The sequence below is a fragment of the Gallus gallus genome, chromosome 19, assembly GCF_016699485.2.
Source record: "Gallus gallus isolate bGalGal1 chromosome 19, bGalGal1.mat.broiler.GRCg7b, whole genome shotgun sequence".
In the NCBI taxonomy this organism is placed as follows: domain Eukaryota; kingdom Metazoa; phylum Chordata; class Aves; order Galliformes; family Phasianidae; genus Gallus; species Gallus gallus.
This window is the reverse complement of record NC_052550.1, coordinates 7195347-7219720: the sequence shown is the minus strand read 5'-3', so window position 1 is coordinate 7219720 and position 24374 is coordinate 7195347. Positions and strand designations below refer to the sequence as shown.

At 38.6% G+C, this 24374-nt stretch overlaps 2 protein-coding genes across 5 annotated transcripts in view; one reads left to right on the top strand and one right to left on the bottom strand.

Moving 5' to 3' along the window:
• The window catches only part of LOC101749175 (transmembrane protein 211-like), a 56256-nt gene extending 38529 nt beyond the window's left edge, over positions 1 to 17727 (top strand). The window contains exon 3 of the mRNA XM_004946688.5: positions 14664 to 17727. Within this exon, the coding sequence (XP_004946745.2) occupies positions 14664 to 14890 (227 nt within the window). The 3' untranslated portion in view covers positions 14891 to 17727. The remainder of the gene's footprint in view (positions 1 to 14663) is intronic.
• Positions 16903 to 24322, bottom strand: SPATA22 (spermatogenesis associated 22). 4 transcript variants are annotated; one of them, XM_040650483.2, is made up of 10 exons: positions 24283 to 24322; positions 24087 to 24189; positions 23511 to 23603; positions 23037 to 23159; positions 22308 to 22362; positions 21799 to 21894; positions 21053 to 21407; positions 20610 to 20739; positions 19987 to 20084; positions 16903 to 19593 (listed from the first exon to the last, which is right to left on the bottom strand). In XM_040650483.2, the coding sequence occupies exons 3-10, from the start codon at positions 23551 to 23553 to the stop codon at positions 19402 to 19404; spliced, it is 1092 nt and encodes a 363-aa protein (XP_040506417.1). In that variant the 5' UTR covers positions 23554 to 23603; positions 24087 to 24189; positions 24283 to 24322; the 3' UTR covers positions 16903 to 19401. The 4 variants fall into 4 exon arrangements, with proteins under 4 accessions (XP_040506417.1, XP_004946747.3, XP_040506419.1 ...); XM_004946690.5 differs by having other exon boundaries at positions 21799 to 21891; XM_040650485.2 differs by having other exon boundaries at positions 23037 to 23130.
• Positions 24323 to 24374: the final 52 nt, after the last annotated feature.

Here is a 24374-nt window from a genome sequence, read left to right as displayed (position 1 = left end):
TAGGAATGTAAGAACAGGAGACAACGATGCTGAAATGGAGCTTGTTGTATACATAGTTGAGAAATCAAGCATGAGACGATCATGTAAGAGGCCGATAGAACCCAATCGAGCACCTGTTCAATCAAGATGCTTAAAGTTCAGCTCTTCAGTTGCACGGAGGCAACACATTCAAGTCAGAGCCTCCAGGTGGGAGGTTAACTTTGTAATTTGGCACTGGGCAATCTAGACCATGAATTTGTCTGCAATGCATGGCACAAGGGCTGACGGCTTTGATCCTCCATGGGTCACTGAACATAGGTAAGTCATTTTGTAAAATATCATTCCTGAAGCCCTTCACTAAGTGTGTGCAGAATACCAGGCTTCCAGAACGTTGAATTAAAGCTGTAAATTTGAACTGTCAAAGCCAAAAGATGTTGGACCAGGCAGCATGTACCTTTATGACATTTTCTTATTACAAGCACTGAGATGCAATTGCTCACATGGGGCCTTAAATCAAATCATGGGTGGAAGTTGTGACAGAAACACCCCAGCTCCCTGCCTTACTGCAGGCACTGGCAAAATATGTGCAATTAACTGCATGGCCAAGGAGCTAAAAAGTGGTGACGCTTTTCTTTTGGATGGATTTTGCCATCCCAAGATTAACAATGCACTTGTGTCTGACCAGTTGCAATATCGTCATTGATTTGTATTTTCCATAATCCGCAGTAGTCCTCAATATCTGCACATAGCAGAGCACTGCTGTTGATATAAATTTAACTATTTGCATGGAGTTAAAGGTTTTCCATGGACACATCTGCTGGGAGAGCAGAGAGAGTTAATGTGCTATCAGCATCATTCAGCCAGGTCTTAGTTTCCCAATCAAAGGAATTTTCTTGGATTTTGTTGTTAATTGCTCAACTCTTTCCTTCTTTGTAGTCAATCAAACGTACTTCTGTCTGTAGACCTAGTAATTATATGCTCTTGTTTTTATGCAGGGCTAATAGACCACCTAAGGCTTTGTGTAAATTAGTTAATGTTTTTTTCCTGCAAAGCTGGTGCTTTTCCTGTATGATGGTGACAGGTGCAAAATGTTCCTTGCAAAAGCATATGGCAAATTGTTGAAGCACAGCAAATGCTTATGGGTTTTTGAAAGACAGGATTAAAAAAGCATGTTCTAAATGGCGTCTATGGGCACAGTGATGATTCTGTAGTTCTTCAGGAGCCTGAGATGCCTTAAAGTTGCTGCTGCAAAAGCAGATACCTCAGTGGGAAAAAATGTTATAGGGAACATAGAGGGAAAATAATAATAATTTTGAAAGGTGCTTAAGCCAAAGTGGGAGTGGCCATGTTAGGCAAACAGGCTGAAAAGCAGCACAGATCAGTGTCTGTCTTGCATTAAAAAGCAAAACTGTGGAGCAGAGTTTGTAGGCCAGCCAAAGAAAAACAAAGAATTGTGCAAGGGAAGATAAGCTGTTAGTACTTTGTCTCTGCGGCTTCTAAAATGCCTCTGCCGTGAATGTTAATCTGCTCATCACACTGTGAGAGAATTGAGGCTCTCTCTGCAGATATCTGTGGGCAAAACTGGCCTAAGGAGGTCAGTGGCAACACTTCTGTCGGCTGGGTATGGCCGGGGTTTCATTCCAACCCTTAAACCATTTTTATTTCCTGTAAATAATCCTTGCTAGAGCTGAAAAACATTTTAAAGTGAGGTTTTATTCCTGAGTTCATGGCTATAACGCATTAATAAATCGGTAGCCAAACTAAATAACTTCTGTTTTCCACTTTGGTTTCAGCCTTCCCATTTATTTCTGTTTTTCCACTTTCTCACACTGTTTTGAAAACAGCTCAAAAGTCCACATTTTCTGGCAATTCTGAGATGCTCTCAGGAGGGGAACACGTACTCCTTTCCCCACCGAAGGATCCCTGCTGTGTGCTCAGGCGATGCTGAAGCCACAGGCATAGCTTTTATTTTTTTGTTGTTCAGCTTTGGTTCCCTTCACTTTCTGCTGATCCCACAAAATTGAAAAAGTGAGCGGAAAAAAGCTGAAAGATCCCATCCCATTTTCTCCAATTTAAAGTACTAACTATCATCTTATGTAAAAGCCTGAGGTAAGCCTCAAAGTTGGATCTCTTACACACCAATTTCCTTGAAGAGTTACTGGATCACATTTTCGTAGGGGCTTCTTCTACATACAAGTATTTCATTGCATTTATTTTTCCCAGTGACCTGGAATTCATCTATCTGATGAAGATATTTCCATGATTGAGCTTCCAAATGTTCAGATAAAAGTATGACACATCTGCTTTTAGTTTGTTCTTTCTGTAGTTGATTTGCAAATGAACATAAGAGAAATACAGAGAGCCATTACCAGCAAACACCAGGTAGCAAACTTCTAGGAGGCAAAACCTGTGCCAAACCACATCAGTAAGACTGAAAGAGTGTAGAATGGCTGCAGTCAGTGGGCATGGAGGGTTTTCTGAGTACTAAAAATCGGATGAAAAATCCTTCAGATCTTCTGATTTGTTCCAAAGTTCCTCACACTGTAATCAGATTCTGCAGTGGGGACCTTATGTCATCCCCTGAACAGTGTCTCTAAGCAAGAGGCAGTGATTTCTTACTTTGGAAGCTGACTCTCATGCATTTATACTTTCTGAAATGAATGTGGGGTCTCTTTGTGCCCTAATGAGTCAAAACCCTAAAGGAATTCAGATGGAAAACAAGTGCTGTTATGTCCTAGTGCTGTGCTGAAACTTCTCTTCGTTGAGGGGAAAACAGTTAAATGAATGGAAGCTTTTGGCCCCCGATGGCTGCAGTATGCACTTAGGGTTCATCATTTGCCCTTCCTTGATGCACATCACTCCTGGCAGAACAGATGAGTGTTGCCCTGATTAATCAGCAGTCCACAGGGAACTGCTCTTTCTGCACATACATTATGATCATTAAGAAGCCATATCGTCCTGTGCTTGCTGCAGTAGATGGAAAATGCAAAATAAATTGTGCAGAATTTACCATTTTTATTAGAAACATTTCTCTGTTTCTCATTCAGTTACAGTGTTATTTGGTATCCTGAGATGACAAATGATGTAGTTATTTTTTCTGTGCTTCCCCTTAAATGTTATTAACTCAAACATTTACATGCAGGAAGATGGAGACACAGTGGAGTTATTTTTGTCATTCCTGAAGGAAGTGCCTGCCTGGGGTGTTTCTCCCTGAAGTGTAGGGTGGCTGGCAGTGTCACTGCAGGTGCCTACAGCAAAGTGGGGTCCCAGCTCTCAGTAGGGTGGCAGGGAGCTGAGCAGGAACAGCTGCCTGAAACTAAGATCTGTCTACCAACTAGAATAAGGAAAAGCCAGCTGCATCTCAGGCAATCCTCCCAGCAGCATCTTCACACCCCTACTGACATGCTGTAACCTGCCAAACTCCAGCACAGGTTCACAGGAGAGTTTCCCAAGCTCCCACTGTTCCTGGCTCAGCTAGTCCTGTCCACACGAAATCTCACACAGGACAGTTGAGGTTGGCAGCATCCTTGGCAAGACAAGCATAGCTTGAGCCTAGCTCAGGCACAAGGGCAGGGTAAAGGACAGAGCCCTTTGCTATACTGCAAAGAACAGCTTTCACTTTGCAAGCAAATTACTTGTTGAATCGCATTCGACAGACTCCAGAGTAATTGCTGTATGAGCAGCACTTGGGTTTAGAAGGCACGTCTGCGTGCTTGGCTGACAATTAAATGGCTCATCCCATCCAAGGAAGCATCTCACCATTGCATGGCACTGGGTATGTAATTAAACAGCAAATGAAATAGATCCACCTTGCAGTAGTGAAACTGCCTGATTCTGGTACTGCAAGATAGCCTGTGCTAGTGGTAGACTATTTGCTTTTGGGAAACAGTATATATAGTCCCTTTGCCAAGAACCTGATCACTTCTGAAGTGGAGCCATTGTGCCACAGAGTGCACAGAGCAGTTCTTTCTTTCCCTTCCTCCATTTTCAAGCTCTGGTTTCTATGGAAAGGACTCAGGCCTGCAGGGTGGATAGGCACATTTCAGTAGGCTCCAGTGGGGACAGCCAGTGCAAGGCTGTCTTCTGTGTCCTAGGCTGAGTCAGGTGGAGAAAAAGGGGGCAGAGGGCTGGCTAGCTGCAGGGCCTTTGCTTTGCTGTGTCTAACATATGTGAGCATCACTGTTTTGTGCTGCCAACGGTTATCACTCACTGAGACAGAGCTGGGAGGGGGTTGCACAGGAAAGCAGCCATTAAATGCTGCCTGCATCTCCTCTGCAATCACAGCACTCGAGTGGGCCAGCCACCCTGAGCTCTGTGGGGCAGTTGGAGCCAAAATGAAAGGAAATGGGAAACCACAGCTCCATTATTTCAAAGCAGATTGCACAGAAATTCGTATGCTGCTATAGGAAGAGCTCTGCTCCTTCCCAGCTGACCTGAGACCTCTGCTCATCTGCGATCATTTTCTGTTTCAGGAAAATGAACAGAACCAAATCTGCTGACTGAGAGAAACTTCCACAAATTTCATCTCATGGAAGTCTTCCCATTAATGTCTCTCTCACATGAAAGAGAATTTGGCTGTCAGATATTGTTCCCTGCTGGGCTGATATTGATTTCTTTTTTTAAAGATAAAAATACGTGATGCAGTGCTATTGAAAAATTAGAAAAACAAATCAACCCAGAACTCAACATAATAGGCCCTTTTATAAATGCTAACTAAAGGCTGTGTGTAAGGGATGAGAAATAAGACTTTTTTATTACAAGCTAAAGGTTGAGCTTAAAAACTGGCTCCACTTTCCTGACCTTCCAGCCTGGAGGGCACAGCATCTCTGGCACTCTCACACGTTAACAGGGTCATCTGCTCTCCCAGGAGAAACTCAGAATTCATACCTGGAGTTGCAGCAGATAAAAAAGAAGAAAGAGACTGATTTGCAGCTTCTTTACATATAAATATATTCAGACAGATTTCCAATGCACATGTCCCTCTCTGTGGTCTGGGTCTTAAGTAGTTTGTGTATTAAGAAAGATCAACATTTGTTTTATTTAAGAATTTCATTTCTCTTTAAAAAACAAAGTCTAGAAAACAAATACATTTCAGTGTCAGAAGATCCATGGCAGCACTATTCCCTATATTAATAAAACAAAGGTAATAATACAGATGTCCTTGAGAGTAACTGTTTCTAACAGAGATAAGATGGTGATTAATGGGAAATTTGTTCTTGCCAGAGGTGGCTATCAAGTGTAAGTAAATAAATGGGATGGTTCCATTCTTGCAGTCTACCCACTATAAATATTATTACTCTGGTAATAGGAAGATGCAATACTGCTGACCATTCAGAGGTCCAAGATTCTGAAAACATCCTTGCCCCTTAGGTTATTTTCTTGATGCCATCATTTACTATGATGCCACAGGAGAAACAAATGGTGTGGCAACCAATTTAATTTAGTTTTCAAATAATTTCCAGAATGTGATGTTATTTTCTGATGGTGTCACTGCATCTTATAAACATTGTCTAAAGATCTTAACCTTAAGAAATGGAACAGCCTTTATGAAGCTGGATTTTAAACATAATAAAGTGTTAAAAATAAGTAAATACAGGTTATGTCCCCTCTGATTTTAAGAGATCTGCCTGTAGGCAGTGGTACAAGTTCTGCAGCAGCTCACCTCCTTCCTAAACACTCAGTGGGATGCAGAGTGCTGCCAGGAGCCCCCTGCAGCCCTCCTTAGCATGTGCCTGAAGTCACTTGCAAAAGAGAATGGATTTTCAATGCTATCTTAAGTGGAGACAGAAAAAACCTTCCCCCACAAAGACGTTCAGTTGTCCCTGTAGTTTATTTATGGATTTTGTATTTCATGGTCCAAATACATTAACTAAGTTATCCTGTCAAAAAATGTAAATGGTGATCATTTGTTAGCTGCACCACTTGAATAATTGTATCAAAGTGTAATAAAGTTATTGAAGGGATTTATTAACCTGATGAAGTAACTCATTAAATCCTTCAAACACATTAATGAAGGAGGAAGCATGGGTCCTTTTGTTATAAGTGAAGATGGGAAATTGTGGAACAGAGCCTATCTGATTAAGATGATCAGATATCCCAAATTAGCTTTATTTAGCTAGTCGTTTTCAGCCTATCACTACTGTGGATTTTGCCATTAATTTTCTAACCTAAAGGTCCATTGACTGAAGGGAGGACAGGTCAGAGTGCAGCACGCTGCCAGGCTTGTCTGAGGATCAGGCTGGGATGAGCTGGCAGCTTTCAGTGAATTAGCAGTTGCGCTCTCATTTCCTGCCTACAGAGTACCTAGCGTTAAGCTATGGCTGATTCTTTTTACAACATTTTTAAAGGTTAGGAAAACCACTGCTTGGGTACAAGTGGCGTTTTTCCAGTTTGCAGTATTAAAAACCTTCCAAGCACACAGGTAGTGTTCAGAGTTGGAGGTGCAGCTATAACCAACCTCAATAGGATGTATCCAACCATATGGTTACAGCTGTGTGACACCTGGGCTGTAAAAAGAGGAGAGCTCTGGAGCAGACAATTATTCCCAACATTACTTGTGGCGTTGCTGATTGGTGGTGCATTGGAATCAGTAGTGTGAAACGAGGGCTGTTACAAAAGTGTTCCTTATGACCAGGTGGCAGTACATGTGTATCTGCTGAGTGATGACATTCACAGGACTAGAGTGTCTGAGAAAGAGAGAACTCTGGTTTCAACCCCCTGTCAAAGTGTTTTTGTTAGAAGATATGAAAACATGTAATTTGTGTCTTCCTGGTAATTCTTATGTCCTGGGGAAATGGAAGCTGGTCATTGTTGCATAAATCAATTAGAAGAAGCATGTAGGATGCCTTTTTTGTCTTAAGCATGTATTTTTCATAGTTGCATCCCATATAAAATGCAGTTCTGTCAGGGATTCTAATCACCTTTCAGCCATTTATGTAAAATACCTGTCTCTGAAAGAGGTAATGAATGCAATATCCCTGAGGCTTGAAGACTGTTGGGATGTGAAGTGCAACTGTAACGATGTGAGACTTGGGCACTGCTCTCAGGCATTAGCCTGACTCAGCTCTACTCTGCACGTCTCAGCAATGCGAGAGACAAGATACAGAATGTGCAAAGTTAAAATAAATTCACTGTAAAACGCCTTTACAGTAAAGTCATCTCTGATGTAAGGCTAGTATTTAATGGCTAGCAGCTTCATTAGAAATCTGTTTTCATGAGCATCTGAGAGTCCTGGAAGGGTTGAAAAACGTGATTAAAAACAGACTTGTGAGGTGAGCAGGTTGGGAAGAGAAGGGAGCAAATGTGTCATGTCAAATCGTGACATCTCAGGTGATCTACACATCACTGCCTGTCTTTTAGACCTCATCCCCTGCTCTAAATAGCTATTTAAGAGCTTGGAATTGACAGCCAGAGCAAGAGCGAAGACCTGCTGTAGGCTGGGCAGAATCTCCCCTTACCAAGCGGGCTGACTCCTCTGCAGAGACAACAGTGCTGCAAGGAGACATGTCAGCTCCTTCACTGCTAAGACTCAGGCTAATACTGCTCTTGCTAGAGAACATATTGCATGGTGAATTGAAGCTGCATTTGTTCTTAGCCAAAGGATCACAACAAGAAGCATTAATTAAATTTTCAGTTATCAATTTCATTCCCTGCCTGTGCTGGAGAGCATGCTAGTTCTGGCAGGGATAGGTTAATTAAGAAAAGAAGCAAGGCATTTGCCACCTTTATTTCTATTAGTGGAAAAGGAGCCGAGCAGCTAACCAATGTGCATTGCTTAAAAAATATGTACCATATTATGTTTACCTAAAATAGAGCAATTGAAATATGCATCTTTATTAACACTTTTTAATTTTTGAATAAAATGTAACAGAGAGAAGGGAACACAGGCACATTGCAAGTACAATACATTCTGAATGTGCTGCTGTCATCTAAAGGATCCAGCACTTAAATGTGTCAATATTATTTTACTACTCTGCTTCTATGTTTGGTGTTCTGAAAGAGACGGAGTGAGCATAACTTACATGATTTCCAATAAATTAAATAGAAAATATATATAATTATTGAAGCAATAAAATGGTGAAAAATTGTAATGGCTTCCAAATTAGAGTGCATCTGATAGTCCCCATTTCTTCAATCCCTGAGTCTTTTAATATTTTGCTTAACAGTCTGCTACCCTGAGAAACATTTGCTCTTGTCTCCCCCTTTTACAGTCCGCTAAATAGGCTGTATATCTTCTAACCTTGCAGGTGACAAAATGCACTCCTTCACTGTAGTCCACACAGTGCCAGATCATTTCAGCCTTTCTGAGTAAATGACACGCAACTCTATAACTGCATGATTAGGCCCATAGATTACCAGATTACAACCATAAATCTTCCCCATAGCTACCACTCGCTTGGCAGAAATAGTGAAGTATCATCATTTGTTCTCATGTAGAAAACATGCTGTGAAATGCAACCTCAAAGGTCACCAGGATGGCATTTCCTTTTGTGGCCCTCAATAAACTTGTAGCTAATGCAGCAATTACCAAGCCCAATTACCCCTGTGCAGCCTTCAGAGAATTTCTTTTTTGAAGTCTCAGTAGTTGAGTTCCACTTTCTTCAGTTAAAATGTGGAGTTGATTTAGCTATCTGCACAATTGCTAGACATTTCTGGAGCAGGCTATTTGTGCACTAGGGGCCTGTCTGAATGAGGAGGCTGTGCCAACAGAATGGAAGGAGGGTATTTAAGCAATACTAATTAGATGTGTGCAAAAAGGTGTGTGGGCACTCATTTCAGTGTTAGTTTTATTTAAAATAACCTCTTCCTTCCTATTACACTTCAGCTGAATCCAGATAAACTGTAGTAACAGTGTCCAGCTTTTTGCACACACACATCTCCCAGTAGGTTTGTGTATATAAATATATAGAAACACAAGTTACTGTATCTAATGCAGTACCTTGCCTGCTGAGTTGTAGTCACATAGTCAGCATTTAATTAAACAGTCTGAGACATTGTACAAACTAGTACATCTCCTTTGTTAGCTAAGACTGGGTTTTGACAAGCTACCTAGCTTTCTTTATATCCACATTCATTTTATAGAAGCTAAGTGCTAACTTGTGAGTTGTACCATTTGGAGAAAAACAGAAAAGGAACTGATATAATCTTCAGTATGTTTGGCAACAGTCCAGGACTGATGCATGCTCTTCACAACACGTTTGACTGAAATGAAGCCAACGAAATAATTCTTAAAAAAGGAGAAGAGCTAAACTACAATATGTTAAAGTGGTTGTATCCTTGCTACCACTTCCAGTTCTTTGTTCGGCAAAAGATAGCTTGATTTTCATACCACGTGTATGAATGCTATTATCTCTTTTCCCAGCTCTCCATTTTGCTTTCTTTAGAGGGAATAATTGCTAGGGCTGCTTTCAAGAGTTTGAATTATGGGTACCTCACCTGCACCTGCTACTTCCATAAAGGAGAAGGGTATGTAATGACGGTCCCCGTTTGTCTCACTCCCCAAAATGATTCATTTCCGTAACAGTAGGATTTTGTCTGCTTCAGTTTTGCCTTTGACAAGTCACTTCCCTCGCCATGTTATTTATACTTAAATGACATTTAAAATGGTGCCTGCTGATTTTAGACATATATCAGGTTTTTTAAAATCAAATTTACTCCTCCTTGCCTTGTTTCTGTTTGTACACTTAGGTGCAGCTATTATCACAGAGAACAATAGCTATGACCTTGGATCGTATTTAGCATTGTCTTTAGGCTTCCAATTGTTGGAAGAGACTTATATGTATCTCCTTCTCATAAAGGGGAACTTGCAAAATATCCTATATGTAGTGACCCTTCAGGCATGCTACAAAAATACTTGCTTAGGAAGAGTGCTGGAAATTATTAAGAGTAGTCTAGCCAATGCAGTAGGAAAAGAGATGATGACTTTGAAGATTTCTGGCTGAGTTCTAGTTAAAGAGCTTTCTCAGTGCTGCTCAGATACTAGCTGTATTTCTGGCTCTGTGTTTAGGTTGTCTGTGGCTTTGAACCAGCATCTGCTTTCTCATTTAAAACCATATTCGTAAAATCAAATAAACGTAAAGAAAAGCTTAAGAGGAGCTAATAAAATGATTAGAGAACATTGTATAAGCTCAGGGAAATGTTATTCAAAGTCAATTGAGTGTATGTAAGAAGAACTGCCAGCTTTAAGGAAAGAGAAAATGGATTATATGTGAGAGGAAACTTCTTGATGAGATGAGTGAGAAACTGCTTTGGTAGATTAAACTTTGTCAATAAAAAATGTTCCAAGAATAGATAACACTATAAAGTAATCTGTAATAAGTCTGGAAGAACACTCTTGCTGGCCTACAATTCAGCCTTAATTCTCATGATTGCCTGAGATATCCCACACTCTTGCAATTAATCCATCACAGTCACAAGTGTCAGGAGTATAATGTACTTCTAAAATATGCAATTTAAATTTCTAAGACCAAATAATCTTCTTAGAGCAGGTAATTTCAGCAAGATAATTCATGCACAGCATATTTTACTGGTAACCACTACTATTACACATCATTTAAGCACATTAACAAATACAGTAAAATAAAACAATCTCCCCTCCATGGCTCTTTTTGATCTCTGTAATGTTTGTGGACCACCTCTAGATTTTGATCCCAAGCTATTTTCAGTTTAAACATAAGTATGGTAGGATACACCTCAGTTTAACCAAGTTTTCACACTCTTGCCTCACAGTACAGAAAATGGTTCAATTATTTGTGTCCTACACTGAAAACTCAGCAGTACTGGGGAAAGAAGTGGAAATGGAAATAGCCATTTTCTGTGCATGGTATTTGAGATGGCTGTACATTGGTGCCCTCTGCACATACTTGAGAGAACTGCATTACTTTGGTTTGGTTTAAAATGAACAGGAAAATGCACTGTGATTGGTTTAAATACTTGAACAGTATTTCAAAAGCATAATGAAATAAATAAACCCAAGCAATGACAAAAAAGTTGTAATTAATTATATGTTTAAATAGTAGCAAATGCTGCTTTCCCCTGAGTAGCACTGGTGTGTTTGGTATTATTACCACCAACATTTTACAACTTTTTAGAATAAATGCTCTGTTTTCCATAAAAGGAGGGACTCTCCTTTCTAATAATAACTCTTTCCTGATAATTAAAGTTACTCTATTTAGAAATTGACAAATTCAGGTATCACCCTTTTTAAAAAGGAGGGAAACAACATTGTATTAAGTTTTGGGTCTGCAGGGGAGCAAGAGCACAGCTTGTACAGTACTGCTTTGGCTGGCAAACCCATCAGAGGAGAACTGCCAATTGCCATCTGATTGTAAGACACCAGTGAAGTAAAGATGAGAGAAGAGTGTGAGACTTTGTCAGGACAGAAGATTAGAAAGTAGATATTAAAAGTGACTTACAGTTGAACTGATGCACGTGGACTTGACTATAAACTGCCTTGCACTCAGCAGTGGCTGTGAGTTAACTGGTGAGATCTCAGCTGATGATGTCCTAGCAATAACAAACACCACACATCAGATACTAAAACAACAATTAAAAGTGCATGTTTTTAGCATGACCCAGTGGGCTATGGGACATGAGTGTCAACAGTCTGAGGAGCCAAATGATCAGTCAAACCATGTTAAAAAAGGCAATCCAACTATTCATTTTACCAGCAAGGCCACTCTGAAGTCCATATGCTTCTTACTACAGAAAAGGCCCCAGTATGTTGTCTTGCTTTCTCATCATCTTTTATGACAGTGAGATTACACTACACATCATAGTAATACAAACTCACTGCTGTATTCTGACACCTTTTAAAGGGATGTTTGTTGCTGAAAAATCGTGCAGAGGTATAAGTGCTCTATGAGTAGCCTAAATGGAGCCCCACTGTTTCTTTGTGTGTTCTCCCAGCTAACTGCACTGCTGATGGACAGCACTATTAAGCCGTCATTAGCACCACGTCTGAAAGCTTGGCTTCTGCTGATAATAACAGGCTATTCAATATCTGAAGCCTTTGTAAGAAAGAGGGCACCTAAATGAGAATAATGAGGTCATTCTGTGACATGCCTGAGGATATGAAACCATGGGTAACTTTTTAGCCCGTTTGATATGTGAACACATTACATTCAACTGTGACAGATTATTTCTAGCATTCAAAACAAAACAAAAAAAGAAAAGAAAAGCTTCTTCCATTAAACCGGACTATAAAACACGAGCACCAAGTGGTAATCAAAACACTGGTGTCACTGTAAAGCACAACCTTCAAAATATTAATTTTGTGTAACCCAACCGAAAAGAAAACATACATGTGGACAGATAGAAGAAGTAGAGCAAGGGGTTGAGATACTATCAGAAAAACAGCTAAGTTTAACAGCAAACTTTAAAGGAATTTTATGATAAAAAGATTACTTCCAATTGTGCATAATGACTTGTAGCTGAATGAGATGTGTGGACTATCTTGACTTTGAAAAGATGAATCAATTTTATTTTCAGACCTGCTTCTTGCTTAGAGCATAGAGCTACAGACCACATAGATCTGAGGACTGACTGTGGGTCAGTCTGTAGCTCTGCTCAGAGGTTTAACACCCAAACTTTACAATACCAGTAGGAAAAGTCTTCCTTTTCTGTTTATTCTCCAAGGTCACTTTTTCCATTTCTCTCCATAGAAATGGTGCTCTCGGAATTTTCCCGGGTGTGCAAGAGTCACTCAACCTTCAGGCTGTGCAGCTGAGCAAAGGAAGCGTGCTGGCCCTTAGCTCTTTTTTCTTCTTTTGGGAAAGCTCAGTAATCGTTGCTAGAAAAGATGTTCCTGCATGGCTAGTTTAGTCTAATAGGTGTGCAGTTAAGGCAGATCTGGATCATACAATATTTTTTTTTTTGCATTCAGCTTCAGTTTCTGTATGCAGAGAAACACAGCTGCTGAGAATTGTGCCATGCTCTGCATCCTGTGCTCCCTGGTGTGCTCAAGGTGCTGTGTGTGCTGGGGAGGACCTCGCATGTAGAATTGTCAACTTCTGCACTTTAAGCTTGGAAGGAGGGGAAGGCCACAGCGTTCTTTCCTTGTGAACCTCTGAAAACTTAACGTTCACAAAGGCTTAAAGAGAAAGAGCGGTGATGGGAAGAAGCACAAGTGAACAAGTTGCTCTCAGAGAGCTCCATTTACCAGCAGGCAGTTTCTCTTTGTACCCTTCCCTGAGTTATCCTGGAGGGAAACAGACATGCAAGTTTGCTTCTGTTCCAGTTTCTCTCCTTTGAATTTTTGTTTTCTTGGTCTTATTATTTCTTGGTTTTTGTTTGTTTTTAATATTTTTTTTTACAAGGGATTCACTATTAATTCAGTCCTTACCATTATTCTTGAGTTACTAAAAATTCACCCTGAATTTGAATAAGTGTGGGAATAAGGACTGCCTCATAATATCTTTCTGACGCATAAAATAAAGCCTTCTAAAAGTAGGCCATAGATTATAAGTACAGCACTAATTCAGTAGCAAAAAAAAAACCCAACAAAACAAACCCCTATAAAATTAAGAATATATATATATATTTCTCAGTGTTCTTTCCAACAAGAGGTACCTACAGGGGCTGTGGTGACACAGCCCTTCATATCAGCCTACCTCAGCCCCTCTTGACTTGCAAGGTGGACAAAAACAGACTCTGAGCACTGTACCTGGTGTATTTTAGTATATCTGTATCATAGGCATCATCTATACCTGTGGCAGTCCTATTTTCGAAGCAGGAAAAATAGTTCTGCTCTTCATTAATTGCACAATATACATTTTAAACATAGCACACATTCATTAAAGACTAAAATCTGTGAAGTTCTATTAAAAGCTAACAGATAATCCAGACAGTAATAGCAGGAGGCAAGTCTGGCTTTCAAACATCAAGAGGCAGCTTAAGCTTTTATTGTATTTTAGACATATTTCCTCATTACACACTGGATTAATCTGGTGGTGTATTTGGCTTGGAGGAGTAGAGATTTCCTCTAACTCTGTGCCTTTACACTGAAACTTCAGATTCATACAGCATATCTTTATTCCATGCTTTTAGCCCCTGAGCTGTCAAATGAGATAATAGGGCAACCTTCAGCCTTACTTTTTTAAAAAATCAAAAGCCAAATAAAAAGACAGATTATATTGCATTGTATTATATTGTATATTGAGTTCACAATACTGAGAATAATGACAAAGTGTTACATTGTCAGAACATTATCAGCAGAATCTGCAAAACTGCATTTAATCTCCTTAACTGAATGTTGTTACTTGGCAGAACAAAGTCATTGTTTATCTCATGTCCAAACATTGCTACTGGGAAGAAAATGAAGCAGCTTTGCAATCTGCAAGTTTAGGAACTCTTCTCTGGATTCCATTACATCTGGATCATCTCTTTGATTCACTTTGATCAACTTTTTAAATGGCTATATGTTGTTCACTGCAATGTTCCGGACATTATGTAGTGAGCAATAGTTCTCATGCAAAAAAATCCCGGTGCTAACTTGCTGCCACGTTACGACACTACTGTTCATCAGAGATAATTATGAAAAATGTTCTGACAATCAGAAGGAGTATTTTTAAGCTATAACTTTTCCCACTGTTTTTAATATTACACATTTGCCTTTCTAAAACAAAGAATTCTTTCAACGGAATTAAAAGCTCAATTGTAACAGTGGTTTCTTTTCTCCTCTCCAGTGTTCATAATGGCTTCTGGGCTTTTGGTTTACCCTTTTGGTTTCAACTCTGCTACTGTGAAGAGATTCTGTGAGAATTCAGACATCTACTATGCAGGAGACTGCCAGATTGGATGGGGGTATATGCTGGCAATTGTGGGGGTCATGTTGTCTGTCTTTTTACCATTCTTTGCAAAATATGCACCAAAAGAGCACATATCTCCGACTCCAATACCTACTATTTTATAGTATTTTATTACTGTTTAAGAACAGAACATTCCTGTCTACAGGCAATGGGCAGCGGTTATTATAGCACTTCCATTTAGCTGTATTGCTAAAAAGAAAAAAAAAAAAAAGAAGAAAAAAAAGGAGATGGGGAGAGAAGGTCAGATTCACAAAGACCAAAAGTGCATTGATAGTCTTCCGTACATACGAGTAGCGAACGCTCTGGAATTAAACTAAGATGAATCAGCAGCCTTTGTTCTGCTCCGAACACACAGCGGCGTCATGCCTGAGACAAAAACTAATATCTGTTTATCCTCAAAACATCTGTCTACCTCCCAGACTGTTTCTTTTGTGTCTCAAAACCTTAAGACTTTTAAAAGTTTCAACCCACTTTTTATATATTATTAAATGTGAAAACTTTTATGAACCCAATAATTTTAAAACCAGTAACAATATTTTGTTATAATTATTTTGGTTAATTAAAAAAAAAAAAAGCCTACTAGTAGCCATGGCCTACAATTAAGCCTGATAACTAAAAGAAGTGTATACCAGAAAAATTTTCTTTTCAATCTGTATGTATTAGCAGTACCTCCATATTGTCAGTTGTTAGGACACCTTCATTCTGATCTAATCCTCAAGATTTACAGTCATGTTCATGAAGGTAAAACAGAGAGAGAGAGATGTAACTGCTTCCAAAGGCTCATGATGATGTAACAGGTTAAGAAAATACTTTTTTTTTCCCATGTTTCTTCAATTCTCATTTTAAGTGGAATTTTGCAAAATGATTTGAACTCTGACAGCTGTAGATCTGTTGTTGCTGCTCTTTAAGGCAATAAACAACAATCTCTGTTTACAAAAAGTGTGTGCCCTATGGCCCTTATGTGTAATGGCAATACAAGCCAGAATTAACCAGATTCTAATATATCCAATCCTTTTAAGATCCTGCTATTGTAATACATATATACGTGAAGTGTTACTGCATACTACTAAGAAGAAGAATCCGATTCCACGTCAGAACTAGCACATAGCCATAGTTCATGGGCTCATGTGTGAAATTTATCTAATCTCCTCTGTAGCATTGGATTCATTACTATCAATGATTGAAATAAGTGCACTTGATTCTTTAAGGAAGGGAAACATTGGGTTCTAAGCTCTCCCCACTGTTATGTGTTGCATTTAAAATAATTTGAATTCTAATCTTATATTTTATTTTCTATTATTTATTAACAAGCACATAGATTATATTTAATTCAGAGCTGTACTTCTCAGTTTTGCATTTTGGCACAACCTAAGTGATCAAGTTAATTACTCTTCACTTATCTGAGCCCAACTAATTCCAGAAGTTGGTGTTGTTATGTTGTTCTTTTTTTATGGAAAGTGTACATGAAGGAACAGACAGAGACATGTTGAGGATGTATAAGAAAATGCAAACAGATAGAACAATCACTGTGTAATTTTAATACGTCAAAGACTTCTACAGTCTGGTTTACATTCCTCACGCTTCTGAACTTCAATGGACTGTTGCTTTGTTTTCCAAAATAATGATCTATTGTTACGTTTTCACACACTCCAAAAGCAAATTCTACACACGGACAAGTTTCATCACTAATCTTTGGAATTACAGATTTCATAGTAGAATTAAGGACATTGAGAACTAGAGAGGGAGAGCATTGTGTGTTTTTGCTCTCAGTGAATAAGAGATGACATCCTCCAAATACTTAAACAAGGAAGGTTGAAGGAATGTCAAAATTAAGCAGAATTGATTTCCATCATTTCTGTATAGTAGCACACTTTCCAGTAACATCTTGTAAATGAATAGCTAAAATTGACAATTTTTGTATAAAGTCAGAATAGTGAGGAATAACAACCAACAAGTAAAAAGAAAACGATAACCACAAAGTAGAGAGAGACAGAGATGCAGGCTTTTCTTTCCTAACCAACCTGTGCCTTTACTCTAGAACCATTAGACAAGACAGGATCAATATGGTTAAAAAGAATCAACAACTGAAACGTGTAACGTGTATAAACTGTATTATGTAGGGTTTTTTCTGTTTTGTGTAATGTTTAAGACTGTCACTTAATGTTCCACTAGAAAAGTGATTTGTTAGTGTGCAAAAAAAATTGCAAGGACCTAAACACTGAAAGTAAGATTTTATATTTTTCTTAACATCCATGCCATACCTGCTAAACACAATCAATCAGTTCCCGTCACTGCTTATTAACTGTCACATGTGCAGAACTGGAACCATCATTCGACCAAAATTGCTAGGACTACAGCACTTGTGTGATGTTGAACACACACATGCTTGCAATTCTGGCCCCATAGCTCAAACTTCCTTTGTAATTTTAACTGACTGTTTTAATGGAGTTCCACAATTTACAGCACTGCTGTACCAAATCTTTTACTACTTTAAACTCAGCCTCTTTTGTTGTGAGCACTGTCAGGCTCTATTTCCTTCTATGAACCAAACTAATGCCTCCATTTGGAAATTTTGTTAATATTTTACCATACATTAAGGAAATCAAGCATATGGATATGACCCCTACAACTGGATAGGCAAAACTTTCCTTCAAACATCCATGCTTAGAACCAGCTTAGCACAGAAGATGGAGATAAGGCAAGGGATTCTTAGCACAGTTAGTAAAGCATATGCTTTAGCTCCTCAATTGACAGCTTTAGTAGGGTGTTGCTAACAATACATATGCTAACACTGACAGATCACTTTTTAAAATAAAGACTGTCTGCGAGTTGAACTGTGTAAAGCGTTTTCTTGTTAAAAGTCAAACAATTTATGGGATCAGGTTCAAGTTTTATTCTAAATATATAATTTTCTAAGTGTAACTAAAAGCTGTATTTTCCATTAATGTGTTTCTGCATTGACTAGCTGGCTCCTTTTTAGAATACTAACTGTTTTCTGTATTTGACTTGTTGGATACAATACTTCAATTATTTTAAATGTGAAATTTCCAATTGCCAACACTGTATAATAAAAAAATTTGAAAAAAAAATCACTGGTCACTATTTTCTTAGCATCTTAAAAAAAATTCCAACAGATTTGGTACAAAGTGTTGAAGTAAGGGGAAAAGGAAATAAAAACAACAGGAATAAGCTATGAAAGTTAATGTTTGAAGGTAAAGACACAAACATGTGGACCATCCCTCACAGGATGTTCCTATGGCAAAGGCTAGGAAGTTCTGTGTTCAAGTAATTATTTCTTTCCAACTTCCTCCGTGTCCTTGAACAATGTTCCTACAGCTTCAGGGTATGCTGCTCATTTAAACAAGTGTTATAATGATTCATTGTTTTTAAAGAAAAGTATGATTAGATGGTGTAGCAATGGGAACCATATGAATAGCTAATACATACAGCTGTATCCTGTGAAATCTTTCTGCAATGTCTGTTATGTTCATTTCTAGAAGGGCTTTTACACGTGTTGTTGTTATTCAGAGGAAACTGGAACTGAAGCAAGATACACTACCTTACATTCTACCAAAGAGCAATTTTAATGAAATTACACAAAGAACTTTGTTGATATTTGTTAGCTACTAAACTTTGACCAAACACTCATCACAGTCAACATTCTGAAACAGGTATTGAAGGTATTTCTAATAGTTGAAGATAAGACACAATGGCAGTGTGAATTAGCATTGACAGTATCTTTTTTTCTGAGTCACTTGAACTGCTGTCAGAGTTAAGTTTGTGTGGCCAAGTATTACAGAACATAGAAATATAAAATTTCACTCTCAGCACACGGTTTGTTAAGGTCTAGACTGATTGCTTGTTTCTATGTCAACAAACAGAAAAAAACACCACACCAAAAGGGGAAAATAATGTGTCTAGTAGGTGGAACATATAGTTGGTATATAATTTACTTGAGAAGAGAAGCATGTGTTTGACCCCCTTAGAAATGCTCAAAACATTTTTGAGAATTCCTACAGGCTTAGGCCATCTCGAAAAAGGAGGTACCATTTTCATTCTCGTTAGCCACCTGTGACTCTGCCTCGTTTCACCTTCTCATGCCTCAATGAAAGAAAGTTTTACTATTAAGTCTTTTCTTCAGTGACTGGGAGAGATAGTAAGCCACTAATCAGCCTGGTCTGCTTTTAATGATACATACAGTTGGGATAGCAGACAAAAGAGATATGAGTGTGGTACTCCTTGCAGTTTTCACTGCAGAGAGGATCCATGGATCTTTGTTTGTTTTTAAATAAAATTCATTACACTGTCCATTTCTTATTAAAAAAAAAAGAATTTGGCTCACTTTGGTTAAGCAGGAACAGTTCATACAAATAAGTTACGTACATATAAACAACTTCAACATTTAAATTCAGAATTTCTCCAGTAAAATCTAATGAACTACATAACAAAAGCTGTTATTGCACAGATAGCTAGAGAAAATAAACTATGAAAGTGATAGTGGAAACGAAATGCTGTCCTTAACATTTGTTGGATAACAGAGTACTATTTTCAATTATTTAATCACATTTTCAGCATTAGTTTGGGGAAATGAATTTTATGCAACAACGTTTACCATTCAAATTTCATTCATTGTTTTTACATAGGCTGTCATCTCAACATCTGCAATTTTAACAAATTCTTGGAAAGTGTTTTGTTCTGGAATAGTTGCTGGTCTTACAGAGACACACTTGAAAATATTTCTTTTTGCGTCATAGTTTCCCATGCATCTGAGCACACGACCTCTAATTAGTCTTGGAAGCTCACGATCCTTCAACAAAAGCGCAATAAACAAAGAAATTCCATCACCTTTCTAACATGGAAGTTTTCCAAATGTCTGATTGCTAGTTATTAGTGCATTTCTGAAAGCTGTATCAAATGCTGAAGGAATTTACATAATATTTTTTTGCTATTATCAACTACTTAGGAGCTGAACTGAAAGCCTCAACTGCATCTTCAATATTTTTGGTGAAACCGAAGTCAGAGGGTGCCTAAATAGTGGCTGCATTATTGCTCTACACCAGCTTGGGAACAATAAGGTATAAGCACTCAGCCTTCCTTTTACAAAACAATTTTCTGTTTTATCAGAATGATGCATTATTAACTTCTTAAAGGCATTGTATGCAGTGGTGTCTTTGTTATGTATAGATGTGGGAATACTTACAATTTCATAAAAAACACAGGGCAGGCTCTCCGTTCCATCTCTCAAAAGAAAATTCTTGGCTCCGTATGCTCCAGATGTGACCGCAGAATCAAGCGTGCCTACAGCACGTAACAAAAGCAAGCCACAATGTAAACATCAGAGCAGTACTAAACATGATATCAAGATATCATGACAGCATTTCCTCCACAAAAGCACAAAGGTGTATCAATCAGCATCAGTTTCCTGTCACAATTTGTGCTGGCAGCCCTCGAAATTCCAATATGTTATGGGCTTCACATACTCTTCTAATAGTAAAACTGGGTTTAAAATCTGCCTAACTGGAATGACAAAATGTCATTTTCATTACAGTCATGGTAAATGGGTTATTCCCTTGTTAACCAGAGCAAAACACTATTCTCTAAGTTACATTGATCCTCATGTGCCAATCAACATTAAGCATTACAAATACCTTGGCCTGTCACAATAATAGTTTTCTGAGATGTCATTACATTGCATCTTTTATTCATCTTAAGTTAATGTTTAGTCATTTCTGTTGTCTTCTACCATGTTCATTTCTCAGATAATGTCAGTAAAAATGCCATGTGAAACTAAGTCACTTTCCATTAGAAGCACTCCATACTTACCTAAAACTTCAAATAATAGTGTAGTTTTGTACGTATACTGGCTCCAGTGCTTCATGCTTTCAATGACTGCAGATATGATACGCAAAGAATTCCTTTTTTCTTTAAGTTTCAGTTGAAATGAAGAAATATCCTTTCAGAGGAAGATGAAAACTTGAGTTAGAGGTATGCACTTGAAGACTTCTAAAAGCATGCATGTGTTCATGCATTATTATATATCCAATATTTATGTTAAAGTATTTTTCAGACTCTGCACATGACCCCCTGCCAATTTATATGATCATGCTGAGGACTGGAGGTCATTACAATATGAAAATCTCAGTTCTACATTTTTAGAAACTTAAGGGTTTGTTAGGGCAGCAAGGACTCATAGAAGCCTCATCTGTCCACAATGTTCTTTAAAGTTTTCTTCACTGTATCTTCCTATCATGACTCCATAAATTTACCTGACTTTTGTCTTCCGGAACACAATCGAACTGCTTTTCATTCATGCTATTTTGCTGACTATTGCTATTAAATTTATATGCCAGACCAGAATCCTGCAGATTTCTTGATGTAGTGTTAGGTTTCACTGGCCGCTGTCCTTTTGTGGAATGTGTTTGACTAGTTTCTGGTGTTCTGATATGCTGAGATGCATTAGAGCTATCAGGCATTTTCTGCTGCTGAACAGTTTTCCAATTATTTGAACGGTTCTCAAACTTTTGAGTAGTTCCACTGTCAGAATTGGAACCTGTTCTGTTACTTGCAGGAGTACACTCATTTCTGTTCCAAATTTTAGTACTGGGAGTCTTCTCTTCTGTCCTGCAGTGTAACGTAAGATATAATTCAGTACCACAGTATCTACCCTGAATACTCAAATAAGCAGTTACAATATACAAAGCAACATGCGTTGTTTTAGTTTTAAAAATCTGATACCTCTTTAGATTCAAAGAACATACACTTAAATTTATCCACATACAGGGCAGCCATTACACACTTGCTTAAATCCTTCTGAATTAGAATTATGTACACTGGAATTGATGTTCCATTTCAGTTCTTTCTGGCTTATAAGCAGAACGTAACTATTTAGGACTACAATGATTACCTGGGAATTAAAAGGGTATTCCTGAATGCCACTATAATATACAGTGAGATGTACTCTCACATAAGGACATTTTGATTAAAGATAATAAAATGTAAAGTTTTTACTAACCTGAAGGCATACAAGTTTCTTCCAGCTTTGACTGAATTAGACTTTGATGCGTTTGGTGGTTTCATAAGAGAAGGAGCCATGTGATCATCTGCTCTGCTTTCAAAGACAAGTTAAAATATCAGTGACATAGTAGCAACTTTATTTTCAGAAAGGTATAAATGTATGGCAAACAGGTATACAGGTATTGGACCAGAGAGATTATCGTGTTACAAAAGAAAAATGAAATAAAGATCTTACCTGTGTCCTGGGTTCGCGGAAGGGCTCCAAGAGGAAGGATCTCCAGCTGGAGATCCTTCCTCCCTGGGAGTCAGCCCTTAAATTCCGGTCACTCAGGTGAAATTGTGTTCACCTGTGCCCCTGCAGCTGACTCAGCACTCACCTCAGGGGGTCAATCAGAGGTTCAGGCCGTCATTCAACAGTTCCCATACACACATAGTTCATAGTTTGTGAGACAAATTGATAGTGCCCAAATAAAAACCGGTATACAACAGAGAGTACAACATACATACCCTTCATTTGCTGCCTTCTGTAGTTCGTCAACTTCTGGGTTTGCAGCTCCCCAGCCTGATTCCCAAAGGACAAGAGATTGAGTATGGATACAAAGTAAAAAGATCAAAAGGTACCAAGTCTACTTAGGGCTCCTACCCTACCCAGTGTTCCACAAATAGTCTCAGGAGGGGGAAGGGAAAAAAAGAAAAAAAAAAAGAAAGAAAAAAACCGTGTTTTTTTGATATCTCTAATTATAAGGCAACTTCTAGCAAGTAGATTGCTTTCCTAAATATTGCTTTCTGACTAGCACAGAGACATTTTTGTTACAAGAAAAACAATAATGATTGAATATTGCATCGTTCTTTCCAAGTACAATTTGAGGAATAGAAGTTCTCAGTTACAAGAAAGACATCTTGTAAGTGTTTCTTCTTGGAATACTGGGCTTGAATTTTGATTGAAATCAACTGAAAACAAAAGGTCAGAAATCCAAGATACCATTTAAACGCCAGTACAACTTCGTTCAGCAGCACATAAAGCACTGACCTCCCTCTAGGCATGAAGGAAAAAAGCTCAGTTGTATAGCACAGAAAGCAACTTCCTGGAGGACATGTTTTAAACAATGGGCTTTTCAGAAATAAATACAAAGGATGCATATAGTTCTTGATAAGGGCAATATCTCATTTAATACAAGAATAAAATTAACATTTAATTGGATATAGAGCCATCAAAAATATACGCATCTTCATTACCCAGTGATGAGGAAAAAGAGTCATGAGTGGCAGAACTGGAGCCTGGCTCATTCTTCAGAGGATTTGAAGTGAGGGGCTGCCTGGTTCTCTTCTTCTGATTGAAGAGAGGCACAGGCAAACAACCTGAAATTAAAGCTCACATGATAACATCACACTAGGAGTATATGCAATCTATACTTCAAGTATGTAAGTAGTGGTTATCTAACAACTGTTTTCTTTACATTACTAAAGGGAATTACAGTTCATAAACACATTGCATAGCATAGCCCAGCCACCGCCTCACAGGGTTTAGCCCTTCATCCTGCAAATTAGCCTGTGAGCTATACCTATTACTTCATTACCAGCCCCATGCCTCCAAAACTTTACACTGTGTTGTAATAACATAGAAATCCATACAAGTCTACTTGGGAAATGGGCTTCAGGATATAAGCATAACGATGAATAAGCTGTAAAGTGCAAAAGAATGGATAACACCTGCTGTGCTGCGGGTTGAAGCATCAGCTGAACTCCTTTTCATGACTGTGCTGTTCTTTAATAGCCAGATCTTTATTGGTTACTCCGTATTCACTGTATGAAAGGCAGGTAAAGGGAAAGTAAGCTAATTAATGCTGTAAACACATTCAAATTACATGCAACTTTAGGGCAGCTTGTCTCGGTGCTTTGTTTAACCTGGTGCATGCATCACTTCAGACAAACCTAAAACGTGTGAGGATTTGTGCTGAGCTTAGAAGGCTCACAGGGATCCCAATCAACATGCAATTAACAGACTAATAGCCCAAAATATTAATCACTGAAGCAAAAGTCACGCTCCCCATATTCTTGGTGTGCAATAAAAATACTGAATTCGCTCCTGAATTTAAAAGCAAACTCAAATGGGAGGAATCAGTCTACTCTTTAATTCTGCAGTGCGCATTAACTGCACTGTGACAACACTGCAGCAGCTCCCAACTCATCGCTGTCACCTGATTTGTACTTAAAATGCACTGCTAGTGCTATAAAGCCTAATGGATGCTAGCAAATAATGCACTTGTAAAATGAAACCTCTCACACCTGACGCTGCAGCCCCGAAGCCGATTTTTGTGTTGCACAAGATTGCTTTTCTGCGTGGCTTTATTTTTCCTTCTCTTGAAGGTGTTCAAAGCGCAGCCCTGAGCTAAAACAAGCAAGGAAAAGTAAAATAAAAAATAAGCAACAGGAGACACCAGGCTAAACCTGCGCGCTGCTTCTCACGCAGCAGCACCCTCACCTACAGACCAAACCAAACCGCCTTCCCACACGCTGAGGGAAGAGAACCGAGCAGAAGCCCGCCAAAAATAACGGTCCAAACCACCCCCACTC

What these genes read in the sequence shown, in the direction of transcription:
- SPATA22 (XM_040650483.2), bottom strand. Translation starts at nt 23,553, where the DNA reads ATGAAAAGGAGTTCAGCTGATGCTTCAACCCGCAGCACAGCAG. An exon ending in CAGAAGGCAGCAAATGAAGG is followed by an intron (nt 21,895 to 22,307) that starts GTATGTATGTTG and finishes TGTCTTTGAAAG; the next exon opens with CAGAGCAGATGATCACATGG. An exon ending in TTCCGGAAGACAAAAGTCAG is followed by an intron (nt 20,740 to 21,052) that starts GTAAATTTATGG and finishes TTCCTCTGAAAG; the next exon opens with GATATTTCTTCATTTCAACT.